General features: G+C 52.3%; 1 protein-coding gene across 11 annotated transcripts in view; it reads left to right on the forward strand.

Moving 5' to 3' along the window:
- The window catches only part of MSI2 (musashi RNA binding protein 2), a 406,247-nt gene extending 387,017 nt beyond the window's left edge, over positions 1-19,230 (forward strand). For 3 of the 11 annotated variants that reach the window (XM_062175386.1, XM_062175391.1, XM_062175395.1), the window contains 2 exons: positions 9,445-9,653; positions 14,135-19,230. In XM_062175386.1, the coding sequence (XP_062031370.1) occupies positions 9,445-9,653; positions 14,135-14,251 (326 nt within the window). In that variant the 3' untranslated portion in view covers positions 14,252-19,230. Of the gene's footprint in view, positions 1-9,444; positions 9,654-11,345; positions 11,419-14,076 lie in introns of all 11 variants that reach the window. The other 8 variants (XM_062175388.1, XM_062175393.1, XM_062175392.1 and 5 more) reach the window with 5 other exon arrangements.
- Positions 19,231-19,442: the final 212 nt, after the last annotated feature.

Here is a 19,442-nt window from a genome sequence, read left to right on the forward strand (position 1 = left end):
GGGCTCAGGTACTGCCAGGCTCTTGATGCACCTGTGGTCATCTCTGGGTTCGCTCTGGGGTCTCTAGCCTGAGGTCAGTCTCCTGCCAGCCTCTGGTCCTCTCAGCATGGTCAGGAGGGCCGCCCTCCAGGGCTGGCTAAGGGGTCTTTGTCCTCCCAGAGCGAACGTCCTGCCTCCCTGGAGGACAGGCCTGTCCGGGCCGAGGTTAACCAGCACACACATGGACCCAGCAGCCTAGAGCAGACACAGGCAGGGAAGCAGCCACACTCCTGGACTGTCTGACGAATGAGGGCCTTTTGGTGAGGTCGGAGTTTGTTTGTTATTAAAGACCTAATTAGAAACATGAGAGGAAGCTGAATGGCTGTGTGCTTGGCTAATTAGTGACATGTATGCTCCCGCTTTGAACTTCAAGGACACGGAGCTATTAGCACTTACATCAAAAATGGATTAAACTCCTGTGCCTTTATAATCATTAAAGACAGCCTGCTCGAGTGGAAAGGCTTTTGTACGGGTCCTCAAGGGGCTGCCCCTCGGGCATCCTCCCCACCCACCCGCTGGCTGCTGGATGTGAGTGGGCAGGCAGTGCCATTTAGTCCTTCTCTATGGCGGCCCAGGTCCCCGCAAGACAGCCCCCGCGGGAGGGGGCTTTTGAGACTTAGGTCAGCCCTCTTGATGTCCCGCTGGGTCCAGGTCCCAGTGAGGGCCCAGGCTTGGCCAAGGACTTGCTTTCTCTCCTGCAGGGGCGTGACCCCAGCAATTCTGCAAAGCAGTATACTGTCTCCTGGGATGTGGTGTGGCACCCAGAAGAGAGGCAGTACTCTGTCTCATGTGGCAGGCACAGCCCGACCCCCGGGAGCCCCGATCTAGTGGAGGAGACATCCATACCACCAGGGAGCTCCCTGGTTGAGAAGGGTGACGGGGTCCAAGCCCTCAGCAACTTGCACCCCAAGGTGGAGAGTGAACTCCTAGTCCTTAAATTTGCAGTTTCTCTGAGGGCAAAGAGGGATGCAGATAAACAGGAGACATCTTTTAAACTGGGCGAGAGCAGCGTAATGCAGTTTAGAAATCGTGCCTTCAAGTGGAGCTGGCTTCTGTCATGGGACACTGGCCGGTACTGAGCCCTTTGACTTCCTCACCTGTAATACAGGTCATAAAGCCAATCCTGCAAGTTGTTGGTCACATGAGACACGAGGATGTGAAACACCTGCCGGCGCACCTTGCAGTGTGGCAGCTGCTCAGGAAGTGGGAGTCCCCTCCGAAGCCACAGCTCCTAGGACGTATGCTTGCTGTCTGGTTGGCTCTTGCCTCCCAAGCTCTCTGTTCCCACCAGTATGAGGCTTCCCTCCACCTCACCCGTCCTCACAGAGATGGAGTAATTCTTTCATTGTGACATTAGGCTGTCCTTGGATATCATAGTGAGTTTTTTTTTTTTTTAAGATTTATTTATTTGAAAGGCAGAGTTACAGAGAGGCAAAGAGAGAGAGAAGTCTTCCATCTACTGATTCACTCCCCTGATGGCCCCAGTGGCCAGAGCTGCACTAATCTGAAGCCAGGAGCTTCTTCTGGGTCTCCCATGTGGGTGCAGGGGCCCAAAGGATGGGCCATCTTTCACTGCTTTCCCAGGCCATAGCAGAGAGCTGGATCGAAAGTGGAGCAGCCGGGACTTGAACCAGCACCTGGATGCTGGCACTGCAGACGGTGGCTTTACCCACTATACCACAGCACCAGTCCCCATCATAGTGGTTTTTTTTTGTTTGTTTTTTGGTTTGTTTTGTTTTGACAGGCAGAGTGGACAGTGAGAGAGAGAGAAAGAGAGAAAGGGTTTGCTGTTGGTTCACCCTCCAATGGCCGCCGTGGCCGTCGCACTGCAGCCAGCGCACAGCACTGATCCGAAGGCAGGAGCCAGGTGCTTCTCCTGGTCTCCCATGGGGTACAGGGCCCAAGCACTTGGGCCATCCTCCATTGTACTCCCGGGCCACAGCAGAGAGCTGGCCTGGAAGGGGGGCAAGTGGGACAGAATCCAGTGCCCCGACCGGGACTAGAACCTGGTGTGCCGGCGCCGCAAGGCAGAGGATTAGCCTGTTGAGCCATGGCACCGGCCTCCCATTATAGTGTTTTCATAGTAGTTTGTAGTGCAGAAAACATACATTGGGCAGGCAACGGGAAGAATCCCCAGACACCAGCAAAGATCTGAGCACTGTGGCTGGGGGTGGGCAGGGATGTGGCTTTCAGGGTGCAGGAGAGGGAGGGAGGGTGCACACAGCAGCCTGGCTGCATGAGGGAGGGCTGGGGCAAGACTGGTTTCTTCTGTGAGGGGGGGGGTGGGGGTGGGGGTGGTGTGCCTCACTGACAAAGGCAGCCACTAGACCAAAACAAAGCAAGAGGCACTCTGGGAATTAAACCGGAAGTGACTTGGCACCACCGAACTGTTTGTCAAGGGGGAGGAGGGAGTACTTTCTGGGCAACGTGCTCCCTGTCTGCTCCCTTTGGGTTCTCAGAAGTGGCCTGAGAGGAAGCAGAGGCCCTGGTATCCCCCCAGGGCTGTGGGCACAGCTGCTGGGTGGCTCAGGGTGGCATTTCCTGGGTGCTGTGGTTCCTGGAGGAGCTCCTTGTCTGTCCTTGCAAGTTCCATCCTGTGTGTGCGTGCAGCCTGAAGCCGAGGTAACCTGGGGATGAGGCCGCAGGATGTTCGTGTTACAGCGCCTCCTGCCTCAGCCAAACCGTAAACATCCGTCTCTGGGCTGGCTTCCCCCTCGTCTGCCAGAGCCTGCGGAGGCTCAGGGCAAAGGCTGCTGGGGAGAGACCTGGAACTCAGAGCCCGCCCAGTCACCAAGCAGGACCCCCGTGCCTGCATCATGGCCTGGCCCTCCCTGGGGCCCGTCTCCTCTCCCTACCTGGAAACATGCAAACAAGCTTGGTCTGTTGAGGCCCCTGGAGAACTTGGAACCCAACCTTGGCCCTAAAAAGTTCCCTCTTTGCCCTCCTAACAAGAGCCTGCTTTCTTTGGCCAGCAGGCTCAGACCCACTCACAGCTCCTCCGTCCCCAGAGTTTGTACCGTGAGTAGCGATCAGTCAGCCCCTGGTTCCCATCCTCTCCCTCCCACCCTCCCTGCGCGGCCTGGGCCTCTGTGGCTTGAGGCACTCTCATGGAGCCGGGGCGGGACTGATCCTACAAGTACATCAAGGCCGAAAGGACATTGTCCTGGCCACTATGCCTTCCTCCGAGGGGTCCCGCTAGGGCGTTGGGGCTTTGTCTGATCGAGTGAGATCCCTCTGCCTCACCACTGCCCAGTTACGTGAGGGGTTTGGAGCCAGCAAATACTGACGTCCTCTCTTGAGGCCAGAAGTTAGGCCTTTCTGCCCACCTGGCCCCAGGTCTCCTCCTGGAGACGCCCACGCTAACTGCAGTGTCTGGAGCAGGTCAAGTGTTGAGAGAACAAGCAGAAACTGTCATCTTAGCGTAATACCGCTGTGAGAGGACATGCGCTCACTACGTGTGCTGTGTGCCCGTCGGGACTGGCTCGGCACTGATTCCCGGCTGAGTGTTTGCCTCTCTGTGTTGCCTCTCGTGGTAGATGGACAGAATGAAAAGGAACTACCTTCTTGTTGCTCTCTCTACCTCACATTATAAATATTTATTTATTTATTTATTTATTTGAAAAGCAAAGTTGGAGGGAGAGAGAAAGAGATTGTGTATCTGCTGGTTCACTTGGTTTGAGCTGGGCCAGACCAAAGCCAAGACCTTAGAACTCTGTCTGGGTCTCCCACATGGGTGCAGGGTCCTATGGTCTTCAGCCATCTTCCTCTGCTTTCCCAGGTGCATTAGCAGGGAGCTGGATCAAAAGTGGAAGCCAGGACTCGAACCAGCACCCACATGGGATGCCTGCATCACAGGCAGTGGCTTAACCCAAGTGGGTTAAGCCAGCTACAATGCCGGCCCCTCCTACTGCTCTCTTAATCTTCCCCCAGTTTTACACCGTTGGTCCCCTTCCCTTCTGAAATAACCTGAATTTCAGTAGAGCTTTAAGCAATAATATCATGTTTAAAATTGATCATTCCTGCATCTGGGACCCTGAACTGATTGGATTTTAATTTAGCATCATACAGTTTTCCCAGGCTGGGTGTAATTGCTGGCCATGTCTATCTCACCCACCTTCAGCCCAGACTGTAGTCTGGAGGGGAGCTTGATCTAGGGTCCCAGGAGCAAAGCCAGCCGGGCAGACTCTGGAGCATCACCCCACCACACTCCTCTCGAGTCGGGCGAGACGATCCACCGCGGGTCCTCCCGCTATCAGAAACAGATTCATCTTTTCATGCTGATCTTTCTTATTCGCCCGTCTTCAGTGGGTGCCACCTTCAGGGGACACAGTAAGAAAACCGCCACGTGGGGGCCCTACCCCTGGTCCCCAGGAAGGACCTGGAGAGAAGAGCCCATGCAGGTTTCTGCATGGACAGGCAGCCCAGCACCCACTGGACATCTGTGGTGCAGGGAGGAGAGGGAGGAGAGCGTGCCGCCTGGTTGGGAACTCCGCGGCTGTGGGAGCCTGACAGCTGCTGCCAGGATTTCCTTGCTGAGGGCGGAGACACAGCCCTGCTAGTGTGGGTTGTTTAGTGAAGGCAGACAGAAGCCGGACACAGGCAAGATCCGAAGGTGGAGATGAGGTGACACTGCCTTCCAGCAGCCCCCTAAAACCCAGTGTGATGGCTGACACAGCCTCTGCCCCGGAGACTCACACACAGGCTCATGATCACACCTGCTCTCTGTCCCCACCCTGTCGGGGACCAGGGGCCACGATACCAGTCACCCCAAACTGCCTTCCACCTGGCTCGGAAATGCACAGTGGGATTGGCTGTGTCTGGGCAACACCTTCCCTCTGGGCTGCCCTTGGTGAGGGCCCCCCTCCCCTAGCAGCAGGGCGGGGAGTGCACCAGCTCCCCCTCCCCCACTGGAAATGCAGCCCACCCCGGGCAGAGTTCCCCAGTGCAGAGGCTTGAAAGGGTCTTGAGTGCTGGCCCTGCCCAGGGTATACCTGAGCTCCGCCAAACCAGAGCTGGGTCTCAGGCTAGAACTCGAGGGGCCCCTGGCTTGTCCCAGAGATGTGGGCTGTGCTCGTCATGTGGAAGGGATTTTGTCCCAGTCCCTTTCTCTGGTTTCTTCGGAGGCCCTAGGGTCTCAGGCTCTGGCTTTTAGCCCTTCGGTCCTGTGGTATGGCTTATGGACCACACGAGGTATCTAGGCAGCCACGCCTGTTTTCCGCATCACCTGTGAGGCTGCTCTGACTCCCACCACTGCCCCACCCTTGGTGACTGAGTCCCCCGGCAGCCACTTCTAAGCCTTCGTGGGCAGAGCTGCTGGCAGGTGGCGCCCAAGGCTGCAGGTGTGCCCCTGGCTTGTTTCAGAACCCGGAAAAGGCAGGGACAGGTGCCCGTGAGCCTCGAGCCCAGGCCTGGCAGGTGAGGGGCAAAGCCTGCAGCACTCATCTCTGCCTGAGGGAGTCTGGGATAGGATTCTTGGGCCTTCCCAGGTCAGCTGTCAGGGTCTCTTCTGATGGGCCGGAAGTCCCTCCGTGGATCCCATGCAGTGCTTCCAGCTTTTATCCCAGGCATGTCCTCCTGCCACCTCCAGTGAGGTTTGGGGTCCTTGTTGCCCACTCCCAGCAGCCCTTTCTTCAGGTGCGGGATGGAAGGCGCCAGACAGATGAGCTGATCCTTTGATGTGTGTGCGTGTGCTGCATCTTTCTGTCAGATTTGCTGAAGTCTGCACATGGTCCTTGCCTCCTTGGGCTGTACATTCACAACCCTTTCAAAACGAGGAGTATTTGCTTTACCCCTGACGAGTTACAGAGCACCCTGTCATGCTCACAGCAGCCAGGTGAGTCAGCCTGGCTGAGGAAGGCGCCACTCCCACGTCACAGACGAGGACTGGACTGCGGAGGGCTGGGCTGCACGGGCAGGGCCGGGGCCACACTCAGGCCGTCTGACTCCAAGTCCAGTGCTCCCTTTGTCTGCGCCATGGCTGCCTTCCTGAGGCTCTGCCTAGCCTGCAATAGCCCAGAGAATGCGGGGGTGAGGGAGGGCTAAAGAGGAGCCTGCACAGGACTAAACCACTGCTATGGACGGGTCCCAGAGTGAGCCTGCCTGCCATGGTGAACCCCAAACTGCCAGCCTGGCACAGGGCTTGCCCCGAGCCACAGCTTCTGCTGCCAAGGTGTTTGCACAACATTGTCCTCTTCAGGGATGGCAGTCGTAACATCCAGTTTTAAGAAGCTAAGCACGGTCTATTCAGTGAGATTTCTTCCCTCCCTACGCACACCACACACCCAAGCTGGGCAGTGGACAAGGTGCCCTTGCCCATTAACAGGGATGTCCCCTGCCCTCTTCCTGACCCCTGTACTGGTGTGTGGGACCCTTTCTGGCCCCTCAAAATGAGTCTCTGGCCTGGGGCAAGGTGCCATCCTTGGTTCCTGACAGATTATTGAACATTGACTGGAAAGTGGCTTCCACAGATGCCCTCGGGCCAGGGCCTGAACCTCAGGGGTCTGCTCCTCCACCCCCTGCCTCCCTCCTCAAGGCCGCTTAGAGGCAGAGGGAATCCTCAGATGAGCGCCCTCTCTCCCTACTGGATGCCCAGTCCCTACTCAGGACGTGGAGCTACACTGACTTCCACCACAAAGGTGGTCAGTGTGCGCCTGGTGCCTTCCCACTGCCACCAACAGCTGCTGACAAGTTCCTGCCAGGGGCCAGACCCTCTCCCTCCTATGCAGCCAGGGTGTGGCTCTCCTTCCAGTCCCACGCAGCTTTCAGGGGCGTGACCCCAAGCCTGGAGCGTGTGTTCTGGAGCAGCCTGGGTCTTCTGCTCAAGGAGACAGAGGCCAGTGTGGACTGTGGGACATAGAGGCCCTCACACCGCTGTGTCACAACCCTGGGTAGTGCAGGTTCCACTACCAGAAAACCTAGAGAAGGGGTCTCAGTGGGAACTGGGTATTTATTGTCTGCAGAGTGCGCCCTCTAGTGGGGACCCAGAAACCCACTGTTCTGCCCCTGGCGGGGTTGGGGGGTGGGGGTAACTGCAAGGTGTGATGAGCAAGTGTGGGTTCTAACACGGCACCTTCTCTGCGGTGATGTTAATGTCGTTGGGCGGCAGATGACTGATCAGGGAGGGTGACAGAGGCCGAAGGTGCGCTGCTTGCTGTGGAGTTGCTCGTGCCTCTGCACACAGGAACGGTGGAGGCTGCCAGGGATGGGTGGAACACTCATGTCTGCACGGCATCTTTCCGTGGGTGCTCCACATCCTGTCTGTGAGGCCACTGCCTCTGGCTCTTCTGCTAGAAGAAGTTGCTACCAACACCTGCCTTCTCCCCTCCCCTGGATAGGAGAGCCTGCCCAGCATCTGCCTGCATCCACATCAGGCCAATAGAGAAAGAAGCCAAAAAAAATCTTTTTCTCTCTCTTCCCCTGTGGCTCCCTGTCTCCACCCTAACCTATTACCCTAAAACAGAGCAGGGTGCTTTGCAGAGGGAGGTGTCCACCTGCCTGGGTAAACCAGGAGTCCACTATGTGAGCCTTGTGCGTTTGCCTGAGCCACAAAAAGAAAGCGTGTTCGAGCAAGATAATAGTCTGCCTTTTGACCGTCTCGCTTGCTGTTGGCCTCCATGAGTTATCTGCAAGTTCAATCTTCTATATTCAAAAATCCCTTTTGTCCACCGGCGCAGTCCCAAATAACGCGTTCACTGGCACTCAGCTTCTGTGATTTCTTTTTTCTCTTCAACCTGCTCTCTCCACTGGCCGGAGTCAGCATCAAAGGGGCTCACGTTGGGGCTCCATGCCCCAAGGGCGTCTGGAGGCAGCGGTCTCCAGTGTTCTGCAGCCCCAGCTTGGTTTGGTCTCCTTTGTGCCTTCCTGTCCCCTCTCGGTCTCCTGCCAGCCTGGCCCCAGCATATCTTCAGTCTCTGCTCACCCCTGTGACAGGTGGGTGGAAGCCAAGCCACTTCAGTGAGGGCCTGTGCCCGGTGGGTGTGACCCGGCTCTGCTGGTGCCAGGGCAGAGGGGAGGTGCCAAGGAGACAGAAGGAGAAGCACTCACGGCGGGGAACGGCTGCTCCAGTTGCCATTCACTGGGGCCCAGAAGTGGCCGGCCCCAGATTCGTCTTGGTATTTACAAATCTGGGGGAGCTGACTTTTACAATTAAAATAATAATAATTTTGTTTCCATTTTGGGAAAGAAAATAAAGGTCAAGCTACTAAGGGGGGCAGTAAACGTGAGACAGAATTAGCCTGGTAGACAGGGTGTCACTGGGGAGGGAGCAAAGGGCCTGGGGGAGGCGGTGGGGGGGGGCCTAAGGCAGTGTCACCTGCTGCGGCCCCTCCTCCAGCACAGCTCCCCCTTCCCTGGATGCCCCAGGTGCATTCGGAGCCTTCTCCCTGGGGCACAGCGGCGAAGCAGGCGGCGCTGTAGTCAGCTGCGCTCTCTCTGAGTCGACCCGTCCAGTACTCTGCATTGATACTTCTTGTCTTTTTTTTTTTTTTTTGAACAAAAGGAAGTAAAAAGGTTAAACCCCCTTTCCTTCTGCTGCAGGAGGTGAGTGTGTGGGTGCCTGTAGGACCCCTGGCTCCCCCCCAAGCCTTGCCCAGCCGTAGGTCTTCCATCCCCACCCCCCACTCCATCCCCTGCTCTCCACCCCCCACCCCCGAAGGAACCCCTCCGCCGCCATCATTACTGTTGTGTTCAGATGCCCAGCCTCTCATGACATCTCCCATCCTCCGACCACGGCCACGCCAGCGTCGACGGCTTTCATGCAGGGATGGACATGGGCCGGGTGGGAGGGAGGGAGTAGCCAGTGGGGCGGGGGGAGGGGTGATGCAAAATAGATTTCTTTTGAAAAAAAAAATTTATCATTTAATGGATCCAAAAACAAAAAAGAAGTACAACATACACACTAAAAAAAAAAAAAATCAAAAATCCCCTCCCCAAATATTTTTTTTTCCTGGACACAAATTGCTTTGTTTCCTATCACATTTTAATATCAATATTAACACAATGTGTAGTCTAAAACTAGTTCCTTTGTAGTTTGCATGGGATGTGAATGCTGTCTCAGCGTGCCCAGATAGAAGACTGCATGAGCATCAGTTCAGATGTGGAAACACGTCTCTCTCCTCCATATATCTCTCTATTCCTATTGTGATAATTCGGTGGGCAGTACAGCACCTCCGGGTGGTTGCCGTAGTGTGTTGAATGATTGTTTTCCTCTTCTCTCTATTTTCGGAGCTCCGAGCTTCTTAGTCGTAGCCTGGGCTGAGTCTTCTGAGTCCCTGCTGATGTTTTCGCATGGCCTTGGTTGAGTGTTAGAAGTTGGGCCTCAGCTGTTTTTCTCGAGTGTTTGGCTTGTATTGACCGGTGCATGCCTGGCTTCTGGCCTCATACCCAGCTCTATTCTCTGCACACCAGTCCTGAATAGCTACAGTGCTCAACCGAATTTTGGCGCGCCCGCTTCCCCGGCAGGCTCCAACCCGGCGCGGCCCGGAGGCTTCCCGGGGGCCAACAGCCCAGGACCGGTCGCCGATCTCTACGGCCCTGCCAGCCAGGACTCCGGAGTGGGGAATTACATAAGCGCGGCCAGCCCTCAGCCGGGCTCGGGCTTCGGCCACGGCATTGCTGTAAGTACCTGCCTCCCCGGCCCTCCTGCCTCCCACTTCCTGCCCCACTCCTTGGGGCCCTTGGGGAGGCTATGCCAGAAAAACCCAGAATCGGGGCCGGGGGTGGGGGCAAGGACCGCGAGACCCCTCCCTCGTCATGCCAGCTGCGAGGGCTGAAGCTGCTCCGTTCCTGTGTGGCCGTGTGATGGAGCGGAAGGAGCAAGGGCAGCTCAGGTTCACGTCACCACTCCATCCCCTCTGGTCGGGGCGGCCTGGAGCCACTTACATAACCTTTGCCCAGCTGCAGAATGCCTTCCTCAAAAGAGTGGGTGAGAATTCAGGGAAGCCGTCGGTGCCACCTGCCGGCGTGTAGGAGGTCCACAGGAGGCCGTAGTTCCTGATGCCCACTTTCTGCAGATGGTCACACGGGCTGGGACCTCAGAGCTGGGGAGTGCCACCGCCCCACCACAAGGCAGCAGCCCCCGTCCCGTGGCAGCCCTGGTGCCCCGGAGGTGTTGTGGGGTGCGCGCCCCCTCCCAGGTGGTTCCCTCCGCTAATGTTTCTTACGGTGCCCAGGTTCCAAATAAGTTCCCACTCAGTTCTTTAGCTGCGCCCCCTGCAGGCCAGACGCATTGGCCATTTGTAATGCTCTGTGGTTCTGTAATCTGACTAATCCAGGCAATGGAGATTTGCTTAACAGATTTGCATGCTGTTTTCAGATTGTATTGTTCCTCTCCTCCCAGTGTGTGTGAGCATGAACATGCCTGAGCCCACTCGCTCGCTGCCCCTTCCGTTTTGGAAACAGAAAACCAGCTAGCCTCTGCCCTGGCTGGCCACACCATTTTGGAGGCAGCTTGGTGTTGAGCTGAGATGGGAGTGTTTGCCGCCCGTGGTCACATCTCCCTGGGACTCTGCTTTGGGGAGACAGAGATGAGCCCTGCCCTGGGGAGAACGAAGCATGTGCAGACTTCTGGGGCACCAGGGTGGCCCTTCCCCCTGGCGTCAGAAGCCCCGTACACACAGCCTTGTTGGCGTGAATGCACACACACATACACACACACTCGTGTGCAATGCTGCCAGCACTGGCCTCTACAGTCTGGGTCCTCGTTCAGTGCCACCCGCAAGCCAAGATGACTCAGGTTGGGTGAGTCTGAGCCCTCCGACCCACTGTCGTCCCCAGTCCAGAATGTGATCGTTCAGCAGAGAGCTGCGTCACCTTAGAACACGATTAATTGCCATTTTCAGAGTCCAGAAACTCAGAGTCCAGAAACGTCAGCTCTCAAAAACCTGGGTCTTTTGACCTGCATGCCACAGTGTACGCCCTGGTTTGTCTGCACTTGGATTTCTTCTCCCCAGCCTGAGCCATTGAGACCGTGGACAGAGACCCTTACCTTTGCCCTCAGGGCAACTGTGCCCCTCATTTTTGGGCACGAGCCCCCCTTTCCAACCATGTACCCACCCACTCCTCTGAGTCTGGCTCTTGGTTTCCCTGGAGAAGCAGGCAGGCTGGGGGGCGGGGAGGGGGTGGGGCTGGAAGGTGGGGGCTGGGGAGATGTACCGCCCCCAGCCCCTGGTGGCACCCGCAGGGTCTCAGAGTTGCATATTCATGCTGGCAACCACAGACTAGCCCTCCAGATCATTTCCTCTCCCAGAAAATGACAATCTGTTCCCATGGATAGCACACTGATGACCTTAACAATTGTGCAATTTTAGGGACCTTTGATTGCAACGGCCTTTACAAATGGATACCATTGAGCAGGTGCTTTCGTTGCCATCCCGCCCTGAGGTATTACCGTCTCTGCCATGTGTGTCCACCCTGCCGGCCTGTCCGTACATGTATGTGCCCTGGTCATACATGGACGCGCATGCCCTTGTCTCGTCACATCGACATCTCCCTCTCTCTTCTCTCTGGACCTTCTCCGCGGGGTGAAGGGGTGGGGGCCAAAACAAATCCAGTCTTTTCATTTCTCACCCCTTCCTCCGGCTTTTAATCATGATCCCCCACCATTCTCACTGCCCCCACTCTCTCTTTTTTTCTCTCATGATTGGGTTCTTTTGATTCCTTTTCTGTATCTCGCACATCCCTCATCTTTCTGTCTTGAAATACAATCAAAAGTGTGGGAAACTGGAAGGAGATCTTGCGTGCATGGCGGCAGATACCTCTGGTCGCGTGCACCCACCTGCGGGTCACTGGGCCACCTCAGTAGCCCCGAGCTCACTGGCAGCTCAGCCAATGGGGTGCGAGCAAACAGCCAGACGCCATCTTTTAGTGAAAAGAAAACATTTTTGCCAGTAACTACTGAGTGATTATCCAGATTACGGCACAAGAAGCAAATTAAATTAGCGACATCACCTGCATAGCATGGATTTGGATCCCTGCCAGTTTCCTAACCTTTTCAACTGAGCTCAAGTTCATGAAACCTTTTTGAAATCATTTTAACGGGGATATGGCAGCGGGGGTGGCGGGAGGGGGGAGGTCAGAGGAGACCGGAGGCCGGGGCAGTCGGTGAGCAGGCCTGTCGCCATATTCTTGTTGGAAAATGAGCGTCTGTCTTTCCGGGGGAGGACAGCAGGAGAGGAGGGGCTGTGCTCGCAAGAGCCTGGGTGTGCACTGTGGTTGCACAGTTATCCGGGAGGCTGGACGAAGGCCTGTCTCTTTGGAAGCGAGAGAGTAACCGCAAGGCCTGGAATGGGTGCCCCTTGGACAGTCTCCCGCTGGGTCAGGAGAGCCTTTTATCCTTGGAGTTGAGACCTAGGAGAAGTCAGGCAGGCCAGACGCAAATCGGCCACTTTGGGTTTGTAGAAGGGGATTGCTCCGAGCCCTGGGCCAGCCAGGATTCTGTAGGGTGTGGCCACTGGGGGCGGGGGCGCCCATGTTGAGTTGAGCTCCATAAATCTTGGGTTTCTCTAATGGTGCTGCTAAGGAATCACCTCCACTAACGCAACCGCCTCTCCTAACCAAATAAACCATGTGTGTGACCCCTCCCAGCCTCGCCTCATCTCTCTTGGAGCACTGACCCAGCCGTGGCTGGCCAGGGCCAGAGGCCACTAACTGTGTGAAGGAGAGCTACTTGCTACTGATGAAGCTGGGCGTGGGGGCCCAGGGACGGTCAGGGTCTTCTGAGAGCGGGGACAAGATCGCCGGGATCTTGGAGACTGACGATGGCTCCAGCCGCTTAAGGGGTCAGGTGCAAGGGAGGTTAAGTAGTGACTGGGCGTAGCAGCTGCTCTGCGGACCCGTGGCTCCACCCTCCCCTGGGAAAGGGAGATGGGGCGGGGCTCCCAGCCCACCACCCCCACGCCTCTACCGCCTTCCCTCTCCCGAGACCAAGTCTTAATTTCCAGAGAAGGAAGAAGCAGGCAAAAGAGCAGCCCACCCCCCCGCCAACATGAGTCGAATGGCCGTACAGTTAAGACAGGTCCAACACGCATTCTGTGACCCTCTGACCTTTAGTGCCAATCACTATAAGAGATGCCCAGGCCCAAGGTCAATTTGGGGAGGCTCAGTTAGTGAGTCTTGCCTCCAGGGCCTGTTTTTGTTTCCTATAACCGAAACTGGTTACTTGCTGTGTATTTTGTTTTTTTGTGTCCTGACTTTCCCTCCTTGCTATATGATTTTTTTAAAAGATTGATTGATTGATTTGAAAGATAGAGTGACAGAAAGAGAGAGGGAGGATCAGAAGAAATCTTCATCCACTGGTTCACTCCCCCAGATGGCTGCACCAGCCAGGTCTGGGCCAGGCTGAAGCCAGGAGCCAGGAACTCCATCTGGGTCTCCTGTGTGGGTGGCAAGGGCCCGAGCATTTGGATCTTCTTACGCTACCTTCCCAGGCCAGTGAGCAGGAAGCCGGATCTAAAGCAGAGCATCCAGAACTGAAGCCACCCCTCTGATAGGGGACTCTGGTGGGGGAAGCAGCAGCTTAACCGGCTGCACCACAACACCAGCCCCTATAATACGATTTTTTTTTTTTTAACACAAACTGTTAATGACTTGCATTCATTGATTGGTACTTGGTAAAGGCAGAGGCTTTTTTTTGAAAAGCATGTAGGTCTGAAAACAGAAGTTCAACAGAAAACCACCTGTGGTCAGGGTGCACATTGGCCCCTCTGCCCAAAACCCCAGTGCGGCCGCATCTGCTGGCCGCATTTCCCTCTCAACCTCAAGAGTTCTGCAGCCCTAGGACAGGATCAGCAGGATGTGCCTAGAGCAGCCTTCTCCCCGGCCTCGGGTGGGCACTGTTAGAGGGCCAGTCTCCCAGGCTGGGATCTCAGGAAGCTGGGCTAGCCCCACCCTGTTCACAGGTCCTCCCCGGCCTGGCCTAGCCTTTTTCAAAAGCTCTAGCTAAGACGCCGTCATCAGCTGTGCACCTGCCTGACCTTCTCTCTCCTCCCACCCCCACTTTCTGTTCTCTTCCCGCCACACCTGACCTTGCCCGCCATGCAGAGCATACCTGGATGTCCAGGCAAGACTGGGCGAAGTTTCTGAGTGGTCCTTTGTTTAGGTGATGCCCTCGGACCTGGAACCCCACCAGCCTCACTCCTCATCCCAACCAGAGATGGCTCACTTCGGACGGAGGGTTGGCTACATCTCATCATCTCACGATTCTGCTGTAATATAAGACGACAGCTTTTAAATGTGTATATAACCCATGATTTTGGTTTTGTTCTGTTTTGTTTTTCTTGATGGTTTCCCATTCCCTTCTCTCTCCCCCCAACCCCTCCTTTTAAATCTCTCTGAATCACGTTTGGTAGTGATTTTGACTTAGTGTAGGGGTCACATAGCTTTAATATCTAGTTAAAAGCTAACCATAGTACAGCTGTTATATTAAGGAGTTTTTTTTTTTTTTTCTTTCAAAAGATTCTTTTGGGGCTTGTTTTGATTCTGTTCTCACTTTTAAAGGATGCTGAGATGGTAATATTACTCTCAATGTTTTGGTACCGGTTCGGAGACTCTGAAATGTCAGGTAGAACCTGGCACACACTGAAGCGACGTTGTGGCGTGGGGAGCAGGAGGCGGGCCTGCGCCTTCTCCTGTGCGCTGTAGAAGTGAGCTGTAGTAGGCTGATGACCAGACTGTAGCATTTCCTTTGTGTGATGTCTCTTTGTTAACCTGAGTATATCTATTTTCGGCAATAAGGTAAGGACGACAATGTTTTGGAGTGTCCTCCTTTTCTATAAGTGCTTTTTTTTTTCCTGTTGAAAGAGGTGATATTATAAGGTTTTTTGCAATTGTGAATTCTAAAAGAGAAAATGTTGTAAATACAATTCCATTAACTACATAGAAACTATAAAGAAAGAGAGAATCAAAAATATTTTTGTGAGGGCGTTGGTCCCAGGCAGTTTGGTGCTCCGTGGAAGGTGGAGGGGAGGGGAGCTGGATGAAGTGGGTGACGGAGCCAGGAGCAGCCAGCTGCTGGGCAGCCCCAGGAACCGCAAGAACACTGCTGAGCGCCTTGTCTGCGTGAGAGGCCTGTATTAGGATCCTACCAGCCTGTTAACCTCTCGTCTGTGCGCAGCTTCAAATGTTACTGTCTAGTTAGATTTTTATTTAAAATATGAAAAACTGCTTTTCCCAAGACGTTTTTTAAAAAAAAACAAAGCTACAATTTTAATATTTAACATATTTAAAGTTTCAAAGCACACCTGTTTGGCTTGGGTGGAGGGGGTGGGGGGGGCCTTCTTTTTCAGTCTTAATTTTTAAAGATTTGATCATTTTCTATTGTCCGATCATTTCAGCGCCTCCAAAGGTCTTTAGGACACTCTGCCTGTCTTCACCGCGCCCCCCCCCCACCTCGCCCCCCAACCCCACTCCGGGGGCCCGTGGGTCATACCACCCTTTCTCCATCCACTTTCTATTTACAAATTAGGAAAGCAACCTTTGGGTTTATATATTTTTTTTAATACCTCAGTGCTGCAAGTATCACCAGAGAGGCTATGGAAGAAAAAAAATTTTTTTTAATTTATTATAGATGTAAACAGAATTTTAAAAATAAAAAGTATAAACATCACTGCACTGTGACTGGTGGGAAAAATGGACAGTTTCCTGTTTGCACATGCTTGACATTTGGCTGTTATAATATATGGTCCTCGGTCGGGGAAAGATACTTCTGATGAAGGATATTTTTTAATTTAACTTTTTTTTAAATGTTGGTAATAGGTCGGCAACAGCAACTATAGAAGTACAACTCAATAGATGGCATTAAAACATATTGTAGTGTGGATATATATTTTTTTCTTTTTTAAAATGTGATATTGACGTTTTATTAATATTTTTTAAATTGTTACGTTTATAAATTTGGTACTTAAGGCACAGCCAGTATGAGACACTGAATGCGACATTTATTATAAAGAGCTGCTGCACTCCTATTTTTATAAATTTTACTAACAAAGTAGACTAATGTAGACATTCACAGACACGGTAGGGCAAACATGTCTTCAGATGACGAACTGCAAAATGCTAACTCAGAAAGGAAGAAAAAAAGCCTTTTTTAATTCTACTTAAATAGCAACGACATCAAAAAAAAATCATGTCCTTTGTTTTCATGTCAGGTTGTTTGGTGACAGTTTTGGGTTTTTTTGGGATTTTTTTTTCTTTCTTTCTTTCTTTTTTTTTTAAATTTCCAAACAACCAGATTAAATAAAATGCTGAACGCTTTTAAAATCTCAAAACTTGTTCAAGTGATAAAATAACAGAAGTTTTATTAAAAAAGAAAAAAAGAACAAAAAGAGACAGTAAATCCCCAGGAACGCGATCTAGCCTCGGGGATGGACGGCTCTCGGGTCTGCGTTCGTGTCCTATGTGATTCCCCTTCCTCTGTACCCCTCATGGCCTCCTAGAAGACTCTGTTGATCATTGTCTATTAGTAATGTCTACAGTGGCTATCTTGTAAGCGTGCTGTCCTGGTACTAGTGCAGTGACTTTTTTTCTCCTCTTTCTTCTAGTACATATTGATAGGTATAACGTAATTAAGGTTTAAAAAAAAAATTAGACATAGTTACTCAGATTTAGGACCAGTAAGGATAGAACTTTCTCTTATTTATGGAAAAAAAAATTGCTAATAATTTTGGGGCAGTTGTTTCCTTTAATTCTTTTTTTTTTTTTCAATTTCAAGTTTAAGTTTATTTTCGCTGATCTGATGTGGTTTCAACTAACCCAAGGTCTCACCACATTCAAATGCCGGCCGACTGCGGCGTTTTGTAGATCCCCACCCCCCTTCTCTGCAAAGGGGCGTGCCATACTACCTTAAATGCTAATGCTAGATATGCAAAACTGGATTTTTTTAATTTATTTTTTAAAAGAGGGAGGCATGGTATATTAAAATGATTTTACTAAGAGAAAAAAAATATTTTTTTAAGAATGCTCAGAAGAAATTGATAATCTGTGTGAATATGTTTTAGATGTTTATATACCTTTTGAAGAGACCCAGTAGCCCATAGCACAAATCTTGTGGAAATCTGACACGTTTCAATGTGGCTACCTAGGTCAAGGTTCACGTGAGTCCCCCCACCCCCTCATCTAGAAGTCCATTTTGAAACATTTTTGTAAATTCTTTTAGCACTGATGTTCAGCCTTGTCTTTGTTTCGGTTGAGCTCAATGGCACTCTTGGGCACCACCTTTCGCCTTCTTCCCTGGGGGAGAGACACTCTCGGCTGATGGCTTTTCCTGGAATTACCAAGGAGCTACCAGGGGTCCCTCTGGCTTCCAGATCCGTCTGCCTGAGACCCCTGACCTCCTGTCCTGAGCAGAGCCAGTGGCATTGGCTCCCGGGCCCATTCCTGGTTCTTCCAGTCCTCGGGGCTGGCGGAGGGGACCAAGCTGCCCGCCTCCTCGCCCAGAGCCCTCACAGACTGGGTTTGTGGCCTTCCTCGTGCACCGGGTAGGAAAACCCAACAGCCTCGAGCTCTAGCCTGGGCACCCGTTGGCTTGATTCAGATGAAGCCCCCACAGGCCTTTGCGTTTTTATCCTTCATAGCCATCATCTTAATTTGAACTCGTAGCTTGGACTTTAAGGTAGCATGGCTCTGCTGCTGTGGCTCGTTTCACTGTGCAGCGATTCACAGCCAGTGAATGTTGCACACATCTTGCTAGACTAGTAGAAAAATCATTGGGTAATTGTTGCTTCTAATGACCTGAAAGGTGTTCGGTTTTCGTTTTTTGCTTTTGTTTTGTTTTGTTTTGTTTCTTGAGTTTCTGATTTTTTTTTTTTTTTTTGGAGGGGGGATTCTTTTTCATTTGGGGATTTTTGAAAAAAATAAAAAGAGATTATTTTTGGTTCCAAATAGAAAAAACAAAACCTATTTTGATCTTTAGTGCAAACGAGGGCTAGGGACTTAGCCTCCACCACCACACTGCTTCACTCTGCCATTCACTCACTGCAGCAGATTCAAGAATAAAGCAATATGGTTTACTACATTTTTTATCAAAGGTCAGCCATGCTTTCTGTATTATATTGCATATGAAGTTGTTTACAAAAGAGACACTAACTCATGCTTCTCTTTATCAGTTGGAAGTGGCACACAGGAACAGAGGGGGACTGGGGGGACGGGGTGAGGGGAGGGAAGAATTTTTTTTTTCTCGAATGTGCTTCACCAGCCAGGCCATCTTCCAAGGAAAGCACCAGCCAGGGGGGGGGGGGCAGCAGGCAGAGAAGAGGGGCCAGGCTGCAGGCGAGCGCATGCAAGAGAGACACTGGCAAGTTCCCTACCCTCACCCCAAAGCAGAAGTCAGCTTCGCCCAGTCCTGGGCACAGACACTACACAAGGACATGCTGGAAGTTAAGCAATACTTTAATACTGTAATATGTTCATTTTCTTTTTTCTTTCTTTCTTTGTTTTTCACCAAAAAAAAAAAAAAAAAAAAAAAAAAAGAGTAAACTAAAGTACAAAAGCATATATTTTAAATAAAATACCAAACCCACCCCTCTCGGGGAGCGCCCTCGATCCACCCCCTCGGCTCTCAGATCATCAGCATGTGTGTCTCAGACAGGAAGGACCTTCGTTTCCAGGAGCCAGGGGCACGAGGGGAGAGGGGAACGGGGACCGAGAGACGAAGGCTCCGGCGCCTGCGCACGGGGCTCCTACTACTGTTTTCTGTACATACTGTACCATCGCGTGTGGAAGCTGGGAGCGGCCTCTCAGTACTGTGGCTAGCCGCTCTGCCTTTCACGGTGTGTTGTAAACTCGGAATTCCATATGTAATAGGATGCAAGTCTAAGCGTTTCATGTGGACATCAATGTATCTCAATAAAACTTTCCCTAGCACTGTGGCTGACCTCACCCATACTTTTATACTTTAGTATGAAACTGATGAGAACTTTGGTAGTGAGTATTTTTTTTATATATATACATATATATGTATCTATCTATATATATATCTCAAGCATCTTTCAGGTCTTTGTGTGTGGCTTTCTTAAAGCCCTGTTGTAAAAAATTACTATGTGGATGGCAGTCTCTCACATCACAGATGTGGAAAGTATAATTTTATATTTGTATTTTCAAATAAATAAGTTTGTGAAAGGTTTCCATCCTCTACTGTGGTCCAGAAATCAATGTGTTTGTCTGACAAAAAAATAAATAAATAAAATAAACTGTTTTGAACAGAGTTGTTGGGTGTTCTTTCACTGGAGGAGGAAGAGGAGGGCTGGAGTGGGGGCTGGGTCACACCTACCTCCCCTCCCACTCAGCATGAACCCTTGGTCAAGGGCCTTCTATGGGACCGGCGCTGCGGCTCACTGGGCTAATTCTCCACCTGCGGCACCGGTACCCCAGTTCTAGTCCCAGTTGGGGCACCGGATTCTGTTCCAGTTGCT

The sequence above is a fragment of the Lepus europaeus genome, chromosome 18, assembly GCF_033115175.1.
Source record: "Lepus europaeus isolate LE1 chromosome 18, mLepTim1.pri, whole genome shotgun sequence".
Taxonomy (NCBI): Eukaryota; Metazoa; Chordata; class Mammalia; order Lagomorpha; family Leporidae; genus Lepus; species Lepus europaeus.